This window comes from Lithobates pipiens, unplaced genomic scaffold (assembly GCF_037356315.1).
Source record: "Lithobates pipiens isolate NorthernLeopardFrog02 unplaced genomic scaffold, aLitPip1_a1.2 Scaffold_3, whole genome shotgun sequence".
NCBI classification, from domain to species: domain Eukaryota; kingdom Metazoa; phylum Chordata; class Amphibia; order Anura; family Ranidae; genus Lithobates; species Lithobates pipiens.
In genome coordinates, this window is record NW_027507790.1 from 190115534 (window position 1) to 190130953 (window position 15420).

Genomic DNA, 15420 nt, shown 5'->3' on the forward strand with positions numbered 1-15420 from the left:
GCCATGGGCTCTGACTCCCCATCAATTTATTTTAAAATCTAAAAAAAAAAAAGTTTCCTTTTTTATCTACTTTCTGATCACGCGCTGTTACAGCGACAGTACGGTTGTTTACACAGAATTATGTATATATGCGTGATTCTGCATTTCTGGGTAAGGGTGGCGCACCTGCCCAGCTGTGTTGTGGTTCGTCACAGCATATACTGATCACTGGGCCCCGGCCAGTGATTGACTGCCAGCACCTGGCGATCATCTCTGATCTTCACCGAACACATCTCTGTGGGAAAAAAAATTCTATAAATTTCTTTCGGGTACAGCGTTGCATGACCACGCAATTCTAGTTAAAGTGAAGCAGTGCCGCATAGCAAAAAAATGGGCTTTGCATGAAGTGGTTAAAATCTGGAGCTGAAGTGGTATATACATTAACTCTTGCTTTACCACATTTTCCAGAGCAATTAGTCTATTCTTTCCTACATTTATAACTCTCAAATTAACATATGTATAGAAAATCATTATCAAATAAACCTGCCACCTCTCGGACTAAAGTAATTTAGCGTATACTAAACAAAACATTATAGATACATTTTACTCAACAAGTTGTTCACCGCTAATTTCAAACTTTAAACCATGGCAGCTTCCTCTATACAGCATCAAGTTATATTTTTATTGCGCACTAATTTAGTGTCTTCTACACCTCACTCCTTTACTACTTCTATATGCCCCCATCTAACTCTTCTACCTCACTCCTCTCCACTAGGTAAACCATCATATAGTTGATTACTAGATCTATCCAGCATGACCATATTTTACCAAACCTTTGGGGTGTACCTCTATGTTTATATGTTAATTTTTCTCTTTTGAGTGTGTAATTAAGTTTCTCAACCCATTGTTTATGGGTTGGAGGATCAGCAGATGACCATTTTTGTAAAATAATTTTACATGCTAAATATAGGGATTTTATCCACATAGTGTACTTTTCTACTGGCAACGTTCCATCAGGAATTATTCCCAGTAGTGCAAGTTTAGGCGTTCCTGTTATCTCAGTGAAGCACAATAAATTTAGGGTTACAAATATTTTTTTCCCAGTAACAAAGCTTTGGGCATCACCAAAGCATGTGGATAAGAGAACCATCCCGTACCTTTACCTGACATGCAACCCCATATCATCAATAATTGTGGAAATTTGCATATTTTCTTCAGGCAGTCGTCTTCATATGTTTCATTGGAATGACACCGAACAAAAGTTCCAGCATCCTCACCCTGTCCAATGTAGATTGGTGATTCATCACTGACTATGCGTTTTATCCAGTCATCCACAGTCCATAATTGCTTTTCTTTAGCCCGCTGTAACCTTGATTTTTTTTTTCTCACCTCGTCTTTCAGGATAGTACCTGGAGAAGAGCACAGCTCCACCCATTTTCCCAGTTAACACTGCATTTACTTTCTTTAAAGACCGCTAACTTCCACCATGGCCTCAGTTGTAGTGTTTCCTCCACCATAGTGCAAGAGCTGCAGGGAACCAAAGGTGTGCTACTCTCTCTAGGTGGGGTGTAAGGGTCATGCCTATGTGTATAATCTGTGGTACAGGCCAGTCCAGCATGCCCCCTTACGGGAGGGGGTCCTCCAGTGTCTCCTCCTCTTCATGTCCGAGGTTTCAGGCTGCTGGAGGTCCCCGCTCTCTTCAGACCAGCAGCTGCTGGCTGGAAAGAGGGGCGGCAAGCTGTACAGCGGTGGGATAAGTGTCTCCTCTTTTGCCAGCCTCCATGCTTTCCGGGTCCCAAGTGGGGAGCATGTCATTTCTGGCCAGGGGTGGGACTTCCGGCGGCGCACACAGCTTCTGGTTCCGGGCGCTGGAATGCAGGGGAAGGAGGTGGACTTAGCTGGTGTCATTTCCGGTCCTAGCAACTTTGAATGGACCGGGAAAATTAAATAAATATAAAAGCTGCCGGACAGTGCTAGGAACCTCGGCAGCATGGATCCAGAGGAACAAGCAGCAGTGCAAGGAGCAAGGGTGATGGGACTGAGGACAGCAACAATGCTAGTCTGTGTTTGTACCATAGGTGTAGCGTGGAGGTGGAGAGAAGGTGTAGCTTCTGGTCATATCCCCATAGTAGTGCCCGGAGGCCGGTTGTGGAGAGATCTTGTTCCACTATAGTGGATGGGCCAGGGGAACCATTCCAGCATCCTAGATAGCAGCGTTGCCCTGTAGTACAGTTTGAAGTCTGGAAGGCCTAATCCGCCCTGATTTTTGGGGTATGTTGGTAACATATTGTGGATACGAGACATTCCCTGGTGCCAGATGAAGCGCATGGTCACGGATCACAGAAATTTAAAGAAGTGTTTGGGGACAGAGATAGTCACAGTTTGAAACATGTAAAGTAATTTGGAAAGGGTGTCCATTTTAATAGTATTTATACGCCCAAACCAGTGTAGTGGCGTTAGGTTCCAGGTGTCCAGTTCCTTCCTAAGTTGAGTCAGCAAGGGGAGGTAGTTAAGGGTATAGAGATTTGAGAGATTGGATGGGATCATTATCCCCAGGTAAGAAATGCCCCTGGAGCCCCATTGGAAAGAGAAGTTGGTCTTCACTTGGGCAAGTGTAGTAGGTGGTAAGGAGATATTAAGGGCTTCTGTCTTGGACATATTTAGTTTACAATTGCTAAATTCCCCAAATCTGTGAAATTCGTGCATCAGGGAGGGAAGGGACATGTGTGGATGTTGAATATACCCTAAGAGATTATCCAGTGAAAGCTTGTGGTCGGCGGATGGTGTCTGAATCCTTGCTATATTTTCGTTCTGTCTGATGCTAGATGTTCTTTCACCAGGATGAAAAGTAGAGGGAAGAAGGGACATCCCTGGCGGGTACCATAAGAGATGTGAAATGGAGTAGATGAGGAGCCATTGACTGAAACTGAAGTTGAGGGGCGGGAGTATAATCCCATAACCTTGGATACAAAAGTGAGGCCTAGTAATATCTGTTCTAAGGAAAGGCATAAGAATTGCCAATTGACTTGGTCTAACGCCTTTTCTGCGTCAAAGAACAAAAGGCATGTTTTCCGGTTATGTCGTTGAATGTAGGTGAGGTGGATGGTTTTAGTGGTGTTTTAGAACCCCACCTGATCTTTGTGAATAATTGCGGGTAGTAAAGGGGAGAAGCGGTTCGCTAGGGCTTTTGCGAAAAGCTCAACGTCCATGTTCAAGCGGAGTTCCAGGCTTTTTATGTTTATTAAAAGTCAGCAGCTACAAAAAGTGTAGTTGCTGACTTTTAATAAACAGACACTTAAACAGTCTGGCCGTTCAAGAGGGGTGTGAGGGGATCACATTTGGATCAACCCTCATCCCAGAGATTAAGTAGTATCCTTAATTACAAGGGTACTGGTGAAATTAACTACAGGTGCCGTTTGTCCTGTCCCTGGCACGCAGAGGGGGACTATGGCCGCCAATGGTGTGCCTCGTGTGACTCCCTTGACGTCCCTGAAGGCGGGGCCCTGACCCCTGTCGTCGCCTCCACTGTAAAATACGCAAAGTCATGAAGTCCCCCGTGGAAAAACCTGTGTGCGTGCATGGCACACTACGTCTGGAGGTGATCAGGGATGCCGCCGGCAGGGTGATCACTCCCACAGGTGGCCGACACAGGAACCCGGCCTAGTGTGACTAAGTGGGAGTGCAGATGGCAAGCCTCCCCACCCTGCCGGGAAGACGCATAGGGAAACGGGATCCCCAACCCGGGGCAACATGCGGCCATGCAGGCGTCAAAGGGATCCGATGATCTGAACCGCAAGTGCTGGAGCGCTGAACGAGAGGCATAAAATCGGGCTCACCAAATTAGTACAAATATAAGAATTAAGTGTTAATGTTAACTCAAACTGCCCAAAAAAAAAATCAGAGCAGAACAGCCCAGAGAAAAAATAGAGACAAAAAAAGTGAACGGTAGAGCAGGGCTGGATCTGCGCAACAATAAGCATCAGGGCCAATGTGTGGCCTTTGTTGGCAGTCCCAGACAGGTCGTTCAGCAAAACAGGCTGAAAAACAAGTGCCCTGTGGTGGAGCTAAAGAAACTGAGCTCCAGGGGAAGAGTGTTCAAGACTTGAGGCCTTTGGAGGAGTCGTCATCAGGCGGCTTCTGGGAGGTAGATCTGGGGCGCTCCTGCTTGCTGGATCTTTGCCATTGAGAGTTGTATGGGAGGCCAGGTGTGGTATTTTGGAGAGGCCAGTCTGGTATTGAAACATGTGGCAACCCCAAGGGGCTCAGAAATCGTGGCAGAAGAGGGCCATCTTGCCCTCATGATGGACCCTGAGTTGTTATGGGAACCGCCATTGATACTTAATGTGTCTCTCCTGCAGAAGTCATGTAAGTGGTTTAAGAGAATGTCTCATGGCATCACAGGGGGTGTCATTCAGCCTGATGGAGTCTTGCGTGCTGGCGGCTCGCATTATGTCTTCTTTAATTTTATGGAAATGGACCCTGCATAAGGTGTCGCGGACAAAGGAGTTCCTTGGGCCCGAGGTGCTATGTACTCTGTCCAGTTCAATATGGATGTCTTTAGGTTGCTGGAGTAATTTGATTAAAGATAAGTGACTGCAAGAAATGCTAAACACGGGGGGGGGGGCGTGACCGGATGGTGATGGCGGCGGTGTGTGAGGAGTGAGTGTGAGAGAGATGTGTGCTCTCACTGCACGCTGACGGGAGCTGGTATCAGCTGCGCCTGTGACATCCCCGTTTGATCTCCCTAACGGAGAAGGCTCTGGCTCGGTGTGCTGGGGAGACCTGTGGTGCCCAGCAGTGGTTGCTGACGGTCGGGAGAGGCAGAGTGTGGCGGAGCGGTGGGATCTTTTGAGCACCGGCGGTGTGTGGAGGAGGGTGAACGGAGGGGAGATCTCTCAGCTCAGCCCCTGGAGGTGAAATCCCGTGAGATCCGCTCGAGAGAGGAGCCACATCACTGAGACTGGGGAGGAGGCACAGCCACTTCCAGGTAAAAGCCAGCTAAACCCAGCGAAGAAATTTAAAGGCATAGATATATTATATATTGTTATGCAGTGACTGTGGAGAGACGTTTTATTTCAAGCCAGATCCCCCCCATCATTGCCCCGTTTGAGTTGATTTAAAGGAGAAATAAGAGGGGAGTTGTTGTGAACGCTGTATTATCCTTGGGGAAAGTGTTGCAGTAAGAAAGAAATATACAAATACATATACTGGAAAAAATAGCTCCTGCTGCTGCTTTCCCTTTAAGAAATTAGTTCAAATCAAATCCACTCATGTTTAAAGTTCTGGACCGACTGCGGAGTAGCTGAAGCCGACCTCTCCTCCCCTTTTTTTTTTTTTTTTTTTTGCCTTGGCCTAGGGAAATTACCCCCCTTCAAAAAACGTTATTGTTTTTTTTTTTTTTTTTTTTCCCGGGGACACTTACGGATCTGAACGATGTCTGCAAGGAGGAGGGGGGAGGAGCATGCCAGGCAGGAAAATGTGGGGGCGCAATCTTTGAGATCCGCCAAAGAAAAAGATAAAGAAAAAGACCCCCAGTTCACTGCAACAACAGCTGGGATAGCTGCTGCGGCCAAGTTGGAAAAATATGCCCATGCTCATACTCCCGATAACACGCCAACCAAGGGGGGACAGGGGAGTCTAGTAAAACCTCCAACGGACAGAAAGAGTCAAGGGCAACTGTCACAAACAGGCGTAAAACAAATAAATAACAAAAACGCGGGTGCAATTGGAAGATCAGAGTCAGATCCCATGCTGGTACACCCAATAAATGGTGAAGAAGAGCCGACGCTGAAGGAGGTCCTTGGGGCTGTTAACGTTTGCAAACAATCATTATTGGAGTTATGCGATCAAACAAGAAGTATTAAAGAAGAGCTGGCCTTTATACGGCAGGAACTTCAGTTAACGGTTGACAGATTAACAGCAGCAGAAGGTAGAATTTCTCAGATTGAAGATGAGGTGTATCCATTAAATCAAGAGGTCAAAGATTTAAAAATACAGATGGGCAAATATGAAGGGAAACTGGATGAATTGGAAAACAGACTCCGCAGGGACAATATAAGACTGGTAGGCCTCCCCGAGAAGTGTGAAGGCTCTGACACAGCTGAGTTTCTGGAAAAATGGCTTGTTGAAGTGTTTGGCAGAGAGTCTTTCTCCCAACAATTTGCTATTGAAAGGGCACATAGAGTTCCGCCTAGAATTATGCATCGGGGGGGTCAGCCTAGATCTGTACTAATCAAATTTTTGAACTTCCGGGATAAGGTTGTTTTGCTTCGGAGGGCCAGGGAGATGGGGAGTGTCAGCTACAAGGGCGCTAAAATCTCGTTTTACTCTGACTTTTCCCCTGATTTGCAGAAGCGCAGAGCGGAGTTTATAGAAGTCAAGCGTAGACTCCAGAAATTGGACATTACATATGCTCTGCTCTATCCGTCAAGGTTACGGGTAGTAGCATTGGGAGAGACTTTATTTTTTGATACGCCTGCAAGGGTAGAAGCATGGATGCAGGAGAAGGGAGATCAGTTATTGAAGAAATGATGTGTTTTTCTTTTTTATATATGCATGTGTATGACCCCCTTTTCACTTCATTTATCCTTTCTTTTCTTTTGTTTTTTTTTTTTTTTTTTTTTTTTTTTTTTCTCCTTTCCCCTCCCTCTTTTATCGGGAGAGGGGAAGATTAGCGAAGGGGGGATGCAATGGGTGCACTGTAAATGAAGTAAGGGTAGATGACACACTAAAGTCAGGGTGCAGAGAATGGCACACAATATAGTAAGAATTTATGCTTGAGGAAGGGGAGGGTCAAAAGGGGGGGTTGTTGAGTATTGGGGGGGAGTGGGAGGTGGGTGGGGATGGAAGCATGAGAGAAGGAGTGGGGAGGGGGGAGCATGTGGGTATGTGTGGGAGTGTAGTGGTCACGGTAAAAACCCCTAGGGGTAACCTAGATAGGTATGGAGAGGGTAGGGGGGAGGGAACAGGGAAGATGGAAGCATACAAAATTCAGGAAAAGGAAATAGGTAATATTAGCACAGTCATAGATGTTAATTTAAAAGTAATGAGTAAATACGGGGTAATGGTGTGTGTAGATAGAAGGTTTGGATCTCACGCTCACAAGAGGAGACTGAGAAGGGTTGACACTAGGAAGTATAAAAGATGGTATAGCTTTATTAAAGTACTCACTAAGTGGGATTGCACTTTTCTTTTTACATCCCCCCATTGCATTCGCCTCTTCGGCATGAACTATAGAGGGAGAAGCAGGGATTATTTCTGCTCAACGTCAGGGAATTCAAGCAATTTAAATGTTAATTTTGAGCCTTCAGGTTTTACTCTTTTCTCGCTCTTCTTTTTTCTTTTTCCACACTTCCTAGAGTTATGCAGTCCAGAGTTTTGAATATTGGCTCTTGGAATGTCCGAGGGCTGGGAGCCTCTGTAAAAAGAGCAGTAGTGTTCGACACCTTGGAAAAGTGTGGAGTAGGATTGATCTGCCTACAGGAGACACACCTAAGTAAAGAAACTATATTAAAAACTCAGAGTAGGAAATTTCAAGTCCAGTACCATTCAGTCCACACCTCTTACTCGAGGGGAGTGGCCGTGTTGGTAAGGAGAGAGGTGGCGTTCTCCTGTCGGCAGATCAATATAGATAAAGAAGGGCGGTTTGTCTTTTTACACTGTGTAATTGAAAATCAGGAGTATGTTTTTGCAAATGTTTACATTCCTCCCCCATTTAAAATGGAAGTTTTATATTATTTGATGGAATTTATAGCGGACAAATCGGGGATTCCTGTTATAGTAATGGGAGACTTTAATGAGGTTATAAATAAAAGCCAGGATAGGTTTCCACCAGGAATATATATGCAAACGGAGGCTGAGACTCGGCTGTCTCGATTTTTGCTGGAGGGGGGCCTGTCTGATATATGGAGAAAGCGTAACCCGGACCAGTTACAATATTCATGTTTCTCAAGCTCATACTCCTCACTCTCAAGGATAGATTTAGTCCTTGGGAATGAGGAGGCAAGCCGTGTAGTAAAGGAAATAGTTTATCAACCTAGAGGGGTGTCAGATCACTCGCTAGTGACAGTTTCGGTAAATCTAGGAGGGATAAAGCCCCCAAGAGTATGGAATATGAATCCAGTGTGGTTTGAGTTAATTGGGGACCCCGAGAGGGTGCTGTTTAGTGTGGCAGAGTTTGTGGAGTTTAACAGCGGGTCTGCAGAGATTGGAGTAATATGGGATGCATTGAAGGCCTATCTTAGGGGTATTCTTATCCAACAGGTAGCGAATGTTAAGAAAACATCTAATGAATGGGAGGATAGGGTTGAAAGGGATCTAGTAATAGCAGAGAGAGCCTATATAGAAAACCCCACCCCAGAGAAAAAAAAAACATGGTTAGAGAAACAACGGGAACACAAGGCAGTGGTTATTAGGAAAATAGAGAATAAAAAACTGTTCCAGAAACAAGTGGAATATGGGGAAGGGGAAAAAGTAGGAAAGATGTTGGCACAGATTGTAAGAAGTAACTCCTCGCCATCCACTGTCCCAGTAATAAGGACTGAGAAAGGAGAAATATCAGCACAGAGCTCAGTGATTACTGATACCTTTAGGGTATTCTATGCCAAACTGTATTCTTCACGGGGGACAGAGGTTGGCGAGGATATGGATAGGTTCTTTTCGAATATCAAAATGCCTTCCCTAACAAAGGAGGAGAATGAGATAATGGAAGCCCCATTAACAATTGAGGAAATCCAGTGCGCAGTAGCAGCAATGGCCAATAAGAAATCCTCAGGGCCAGATGGTCTTCCTTTGGAAACCTATAAATATTACAGTAAAATATTGCTTCCAGAGCTCCTGAAAGTATTTAACTGGGCAAAAAAAGAGGGGAGATTGCCAACTTCAATGACTGAGGCAACAATAATAGTCTTACACAAGGAGGGGAAGGACCCATTGGAAACACAGTCCTATCGACCCATTTCCCTTCTCTGTGCGGATGCTAAAATATTAGCCAAAGTATTAGCCATTAGATTGAATAAAATTATTTCCAGGCTGATACATCCCGACCAAACAGGTTTCATCCCGGGCAGAACTACTAGCACAAACATAAGAAGACTATATCTTAATATGCAGGTACCTATAGAGAATGATGGCAATAAGGCAATAATGGCTTTAGATGTAATCAAAGCCTTCGATAGTTTAGAATGGCCCTATATCTGGCGGGTACTGAGGGAATTTGGGTTTGGCCCTAATCTTATTGCATGGGTAAAAACTCTGTATAACGGCCCTAGTGCTAGAATTAGGGTCAATAATGAATATTCAGATAGGATTTTTCTAGAGAGGGGGACAAGACAGGGGTGCCCTTTGTCACCCCTGATCTTCGCCCTAGCAATAGAACCATTAGCTATTGCAATTAGATCCAGTAGGAATATGGTCGGTTTTCAAAGGAGGACGAGGGAAGAGAGGATAGCGCTATATGCGGACGATATTCTCCTCTTTCTGGGGGACACAGAGCAGTCCCTCAGACAAGGGATGAAACTTATTTCAGATTTCGGGAGGTTCTCTGGCCTGGAGATAAACTGGGAAAAATCAGTTCTTATGCCATTGGATAAAAGTAGGGCCCAAAGCCCAGGGACAGGCGCGCAGCTGGAAGTTGTGGAGCGCATGAAATACCTGGGGATACACATACAAAAAGATCCTAATAAATATATAAATGATAATTTGGTTCCATTAATGGCTAAATTCAAGAAGAAAATCGAAATCTGGAAAAGACTCCCATTATCGAATGCAGGGAGATGTAACTTGATTAAAATGGTATGGATGCCTCAGTTGTTGTATGTGTTACATAACTCCCCGATTTGGGTAGACATAATGTGGTTTAGGAAAATAGAGGTACTATTCCGAGAACTTATATGGAAAGGGGGAGTATCCAGGATAGCTCTACAAACCTTGCAATTACCTACAAGAAAAGGTGGAATGGCAGTTCCACATCCAAGGAGCTATTTTTTAGCTGCGCAATTACAACACCTGGACATGAGCGAGGAGATGGGTGGAGGAATTAATAAGGCCTTAATATTAACGGAGACACCCCATAAGAATATTGTAGAAGCTCTGGAGGCAAATTCATTTCCCAAAAAAAAAATACCCACAATAAAACTAGTAGTAAAGGTGTGGAAGGCAGTTAAGGCGATTAAAGGCCTGGGAGGCTTAACTCAGTACACCCCATTGTGGGACAACCGAAACCTGCAGGAAATGGAAGAAATAGGGGTATATAAAGATTGGGAAGTTAAAGGGATAGATAGGTTGGCCCAGTTATATACAGGGAAAATATTAAAAACATTTAGTGCTTTAAGATCAGAGTTTGATATACCCAAACAATCATTTTATAAATACCTTCAAATCAGACACGCCCTAGGGAAACAATTTAATAGGCAAGGTCCTGTGTGGAATAGCTCCCCTATTTTTACCAGATTAAAGGCCCCAGTGAGGACAAAAGGATTTATAGCGGATGTATATCCAGTCATATGTGAAGGAAGTATAGGAAGCCCAGAAGGGTTTAAATGCAGAAGGAAATGGGAGGAGGAGTTGGGAACATTCACGGATGAACAGTGGAGGAAAATATTGGAGGATGGTTACTCAATCTCAGTTTCGCCCGCCCAGAAGATGTCACACTTAATGCTGCTGCATAGGGCCTATTATACGCCAAAAAGACTGTTCAGTTTTGGACGTAGAGCAGATGATAGGTGCCCTAGATGTCAAGAGTCTGGTGACCTAGCTCACATGTTCTGGCGATGCCCAAAATTGTTTCGTTACTGGTCAGAGATTGTTATCACCTTGAATGAAACATTTGGTGTAACGATCAGAGGGGATCCAAGGATATGTGTGCTGGGCCTGGGTGAAGCAATAGGGAGATCGCGACATACCAATAAAGCAATACTGAGATGTTTGTTTCAGGCGAGAAGATTGTTAGCTCAAAGGTGGCAAGCAAAAAATGCTCCTTCAGTAGTGGACTGGCAGACAGCAACTATGGAGACAATATGGAAAGAGAGGGTGATATATTTGAGAAGAGGAAATTTTAAAGAATTTAAAAAGATGTGGAAACCCTGGCTGGATAGAATGAGATACCCAGAATGAGGTATGGGAGAGGTGAAAGCTGGGTAGAGAGAGAGGAAGTAGGAGGGGAAGGAGGATTATATGAGCAATGAGCGAAAAGAGGGGTTAGATAGAAGAAATATTGACACATCATGGATAGGAATGTTTTCTAAAGGTTTTTCTATTACTCACTAAAGTATTACTGTATTTGTAAAGGTGAAATAAGTGCTACACATGCTATAGAGAATGCTTTTTTTGCTTTTATTATGTAAAAGTATGTTGAAAATGAATAAAGATTATGAAATTAAAAAAAAAAAGATAAGTGACTGCACCAGCAAGGTCTTTGTGTTCTATGGTTTCAAGGATACCCCGAATCCTAATATTGTTCCATCTGTTACTGTTCTCAATGTCATCTTGGTGGTACATGAGTTGCTGCAGCATGACAGTGTGAGTTTAGGGTTTCCTCGTGGGATTGCAGAGTATTGCTTATACCCTCAGTGGTGCCTTCTATGTCTTCCATGCGGATCCCTTTGTCTCTCAAGCTCTGTTATCTCCTGTTTGTATGTCTGCCCCATGCGGGAGACATGGTGCTCAAAGTGAGATTTTGAAGGTAGGGAACGCATTTATGAATGCAGGGATCGCATCTGCGATTCCATGTCCCATCCGTCCCCAGAGTATAAGGAGGCGTTATGGGGGCTGTGTAGGGATGGTTCTAGGTCAGCAAGGGAGGGTGAGCTGCCCCTGGATCATACCTGTAAAATGTCTGCAGGCTCAGATCTGGCTGGGGACGGAGGCTCGGACGCCATCTTGGAATTTTGTTGTGACGTCCAGGCCGCAGAAGCCTGGGTTAGGAATCTTCCTAAATCTCCCTGGGTTCGGTCGCTGGCAGGCTTAAGCCCCATACACACAATCAGATTTTCTGCTGATTTTTGTCTTCAGATTACCAAAACCATGTAGTGCAAGGGCCTGCCTGATTGCATACACATTGAAACTCCTAAGGTTTGACCTCATATGGTTTTGGTAAATCTGAAGACAGAAATCAGCAGAAAATCTGATAGTGTGTATGGGGCTTTAGGCTGTTCCTTGGGCTTTCCCTTGCCCATAGGAGTGGTTTGGGAGAGATACGGACCGCGGTGCTGTAGATTGTGCCTCATGGAGACCGTCAGGACCAGGAGCTCCTACGGCTCCGCACGCTAGGCCACGCTTTTTTTTTACAAAATTAAACAATTGATGGAACATTTTCCAAGAGCGGTGATTCCATACTTTTTGTCTGGGGTTGTAGATGCCTAGGGTGACCATGCTTGCCAAACAGTATCTCCTATTCAATTGAGCAGCCTAGGATGACAGTGCTTACTCACCATACAGTATCTACTGGTTGTTGGGGGAAACCCAGACAGTGCTCCTTTTTAAAGTGGTTCTAAAAGCTTAAGATTTTTCACTTTTAATGCATTCTAAGCTCCAGCCGCTGGTTCTTTCCTCATTGGACAGATCTATAACCGGAGCCATTGGCTCCCGCTGCTGCCAATCCAATCCAGGGATGCGAGGGGGGGGGAGGGTGGAGAGTCCCCTTGTCTGTGTCAATGAACACAGCAGCGGGACTTGGGAGTGAGCCCGCATGGGTGCCCCGGGGAAAGAAGCTTTCCCCGGGGCACCCGATAAAGAGGGGCTTGGAGCACTGGTGGGGGACCCCAGAAGAGGAGGATTGGAGTTGTTCTGTGCAAAGCTATTGCACAGAGCAGGTAAGTGTAGGCATGTTTATTTAACAAAAAAAACTGAAGGTTTACAACCACTTTAAGTAATCTACCCTATGTCCTTATGATGTCACAATTTGTTTACAAGCCCAGCTCATTTCAAAAGATGCCATATGATGTAGGTAGGTCCATATGTTTTACACATTAGTGTTTGAGAGCCCCTGGGTCTCTGATTAGAATAGTTTGTGTTGTTTGTACATGAAGCTAAACATGTAAATGTAGTAGGAGGGCATGTTCTGCTGTACAGGCTGTATGACAGCTGTTCTGTAGTGAGAATTTGTGGTCTTATGACAACTTCCTTCTGAAGATGCTTGGCAGATGGAAGACTGTGCCTGGTATGGAAGCAATTTTCACTGCTTCTAACAAACTCATCATGTGCATTGCTACATATGATCTGTAACCTGGCCATTTTTACTTTTTGATCCGTCCCTCAAACACACGCTTTTTTTGGCCACACTACAGCCCTGAATCACAAAACTTGTAGTCCTCTAACAGCATTAAGAATACAAACGGCCTGTCTTTTGTTGATGTATGTTTAAAGCGGATCTGCACATAAGTAATTTTTTTTTTACTTTTTAACTTTCAAATTACTAGTATAATAACCTTCTACTCACTTTTAACATGGTTTTTCAGTATTCATGTCAGTTTTAATCTCAAATCGCCAGTTTTAAAAATCTTGTTTTTAGCGGTTTTCATTTTGCTTGTGGGCATTTGAAGCCCACAAGCAATCACTTCCTGGTTCCACTACATTGGAAGTACCAGCATTCCTTGCTGGTTCCCGCGCATGCTCAGTGGCAAGCGGCGTCAACAAAAATGTTGCCATCACAACGGGCGGCGTATTCGGAAGTTCCCGTCCCCGTTGTGATGTGGTCCGTGAAATCACGCGATATTTCACTTTGGCTCTACCGCACTGACTCCTGGGATGAATAACGCCAGATCCCAGGAGACAGTGCGGCAATCCCAGGAAATGATGTGGATCCTCACCCACAGCCGCAGAGACAGGAGAATGTGGAAAATTACTGCCTAGTGCGATGCAGGAGTTTAGAAAAAGAAAGCTGGGCAGGTCTGATCCCATTGTGTTGATGTGCCAAAATGCTGTCAGCCCACAACAGAACTTAGAGTGCCTTGTGCTACATGAACAATTTTCTGTGCTTGTTTTAAAGGGGTAAAACATGGGGAAATGTGCATGTATTTCAGAGATGCACTTTTTTTTTTTGGGCCCTGGCAGAAACTTAAAATGAGGACTCAACACAATACAGTAGCCAACATGGTGCTGGTCTTTCTTACATTTGCAGTTACAATAGGTACATTGATTCCATCCTTGATTGTGATCTTCTCTTTACAGATGTTTACAGAGTTGCAGCAGATGAGACAACAGCTACCAGACATGGAGTTTGGGAGGCGCATGGCTGTAGAGAGAGAGTTGGAGAAAGTAGATGCCATTAAACTAATGAACATAATTTTCGATGAGACGGGCCATTTTGTGTTGTATGGGACAATGCTTGGTATTAAAGTGATTAATGTAGAAACAAACAGGTGAGTTGTAATGTAGAAAGTGACTAATAGCTTTTTTAGAAACTTGCTTATTTCCCACCCTCTGCTTTCTAACTTTCCTAAGAAAAATAGAAAATACCCCCCTGACTACCCCCCTCCCCCCCCTCCAATTTACTTCCCTGACATCAGTCCTGACTGTGTGAAGATCAAGTTCCAAAGCTGTACTCCGGCCTTGCAGGCAACATGCACAGGAAGTGATTACCTGCTTTGGTAGAAAACCTTATCTGTAAGTCTGGTTCTGGGTTTTGCCAGGACCAGAGGTGAGTGAGCTCAGAACAGATGTCAGGTAAGTATAAAGAGATGATTTTATTCTTAAGGATTGATAGGATTTGGACGGCAGGGGAAATACTAGCTTTAGAAATTTGTTTAGCACCAAGAATGTTTACCAAGGTGTTGGCGTCATTTCTGGGGGGGATTGTTGAAGACTCCAGGTATTCTCATTGTGGGTTATCTGGACAATCTGCTGCTCGGGGAGCAATCAACTCAGAAAATTACATCCAGCAGATGGTACTAGAGAAGGCCTGGAGAGGATCAGCTCGGTGCTGAACTCCCAGAAATTGACTTCTGACATAATGTGTGGAGTACTTAGGCTTAGTACTTGACACAGAGCAGGTAAAGGTGCTGCTGCCACAGGAAATATCCCTGTCCCATAGAGCGCAGAGGTAGAGTCCATGAGGTCATTGAAGAAGTTCCTCCATTTAGACCTGCCTCCAGGGGCTGGTGAAAATGGTAGCCCCTTTTAAATCCAGTTCCTTATGCCCAATTTCACTACAGAGCTCTGAAGTTCATTATTCTGTCAGTTTGAGACAGATCTTAGGAGTCCTTGGATCTACTTATGCATCTTACTCGCATGTCCAGGTCAACTTTGGGCACACATGCTGGATACCTGAAAAATCTCTTCCCATGAAATGTAAGCTCTTGATGACGAATGCCAACCTGTTGAGCTAGGGAGGTGTTCTGGAGAGCCTCTTGGTTCAGGGAATGATTGCCAGAGATTCAGAAGTTGCCGATCAATGCTCTGGTCTGTTTGGCTGGCCATCCTATATTGATCTGTCTACATTCCGGA

At 44.6% G+C, this 15420-nt stretch overlaps 1 protein-coding gene across 1 annotated transcript in view; it reads left to right on the forward strand.

The window, feature by feature from the left end:
* PPWD1 (peptidylprolyl isomerase domain and WD repeat containing 1) overlaps window positions 1–15420 on the forward strand; it is a 64818-nt gene that overhangs the window by 22957 nt on the left and 26441 nt on the right. The window contains exon 6 of the mRNA XM_077462634.1: window positions 14146–14336. Coding sequence (XP_077318760.1) covers window positions 14146–14336 — 191 coding nt within the window. The remainder of the gene's footprint in view (window positions 1–14145; window positions 14337–15420) is intronic.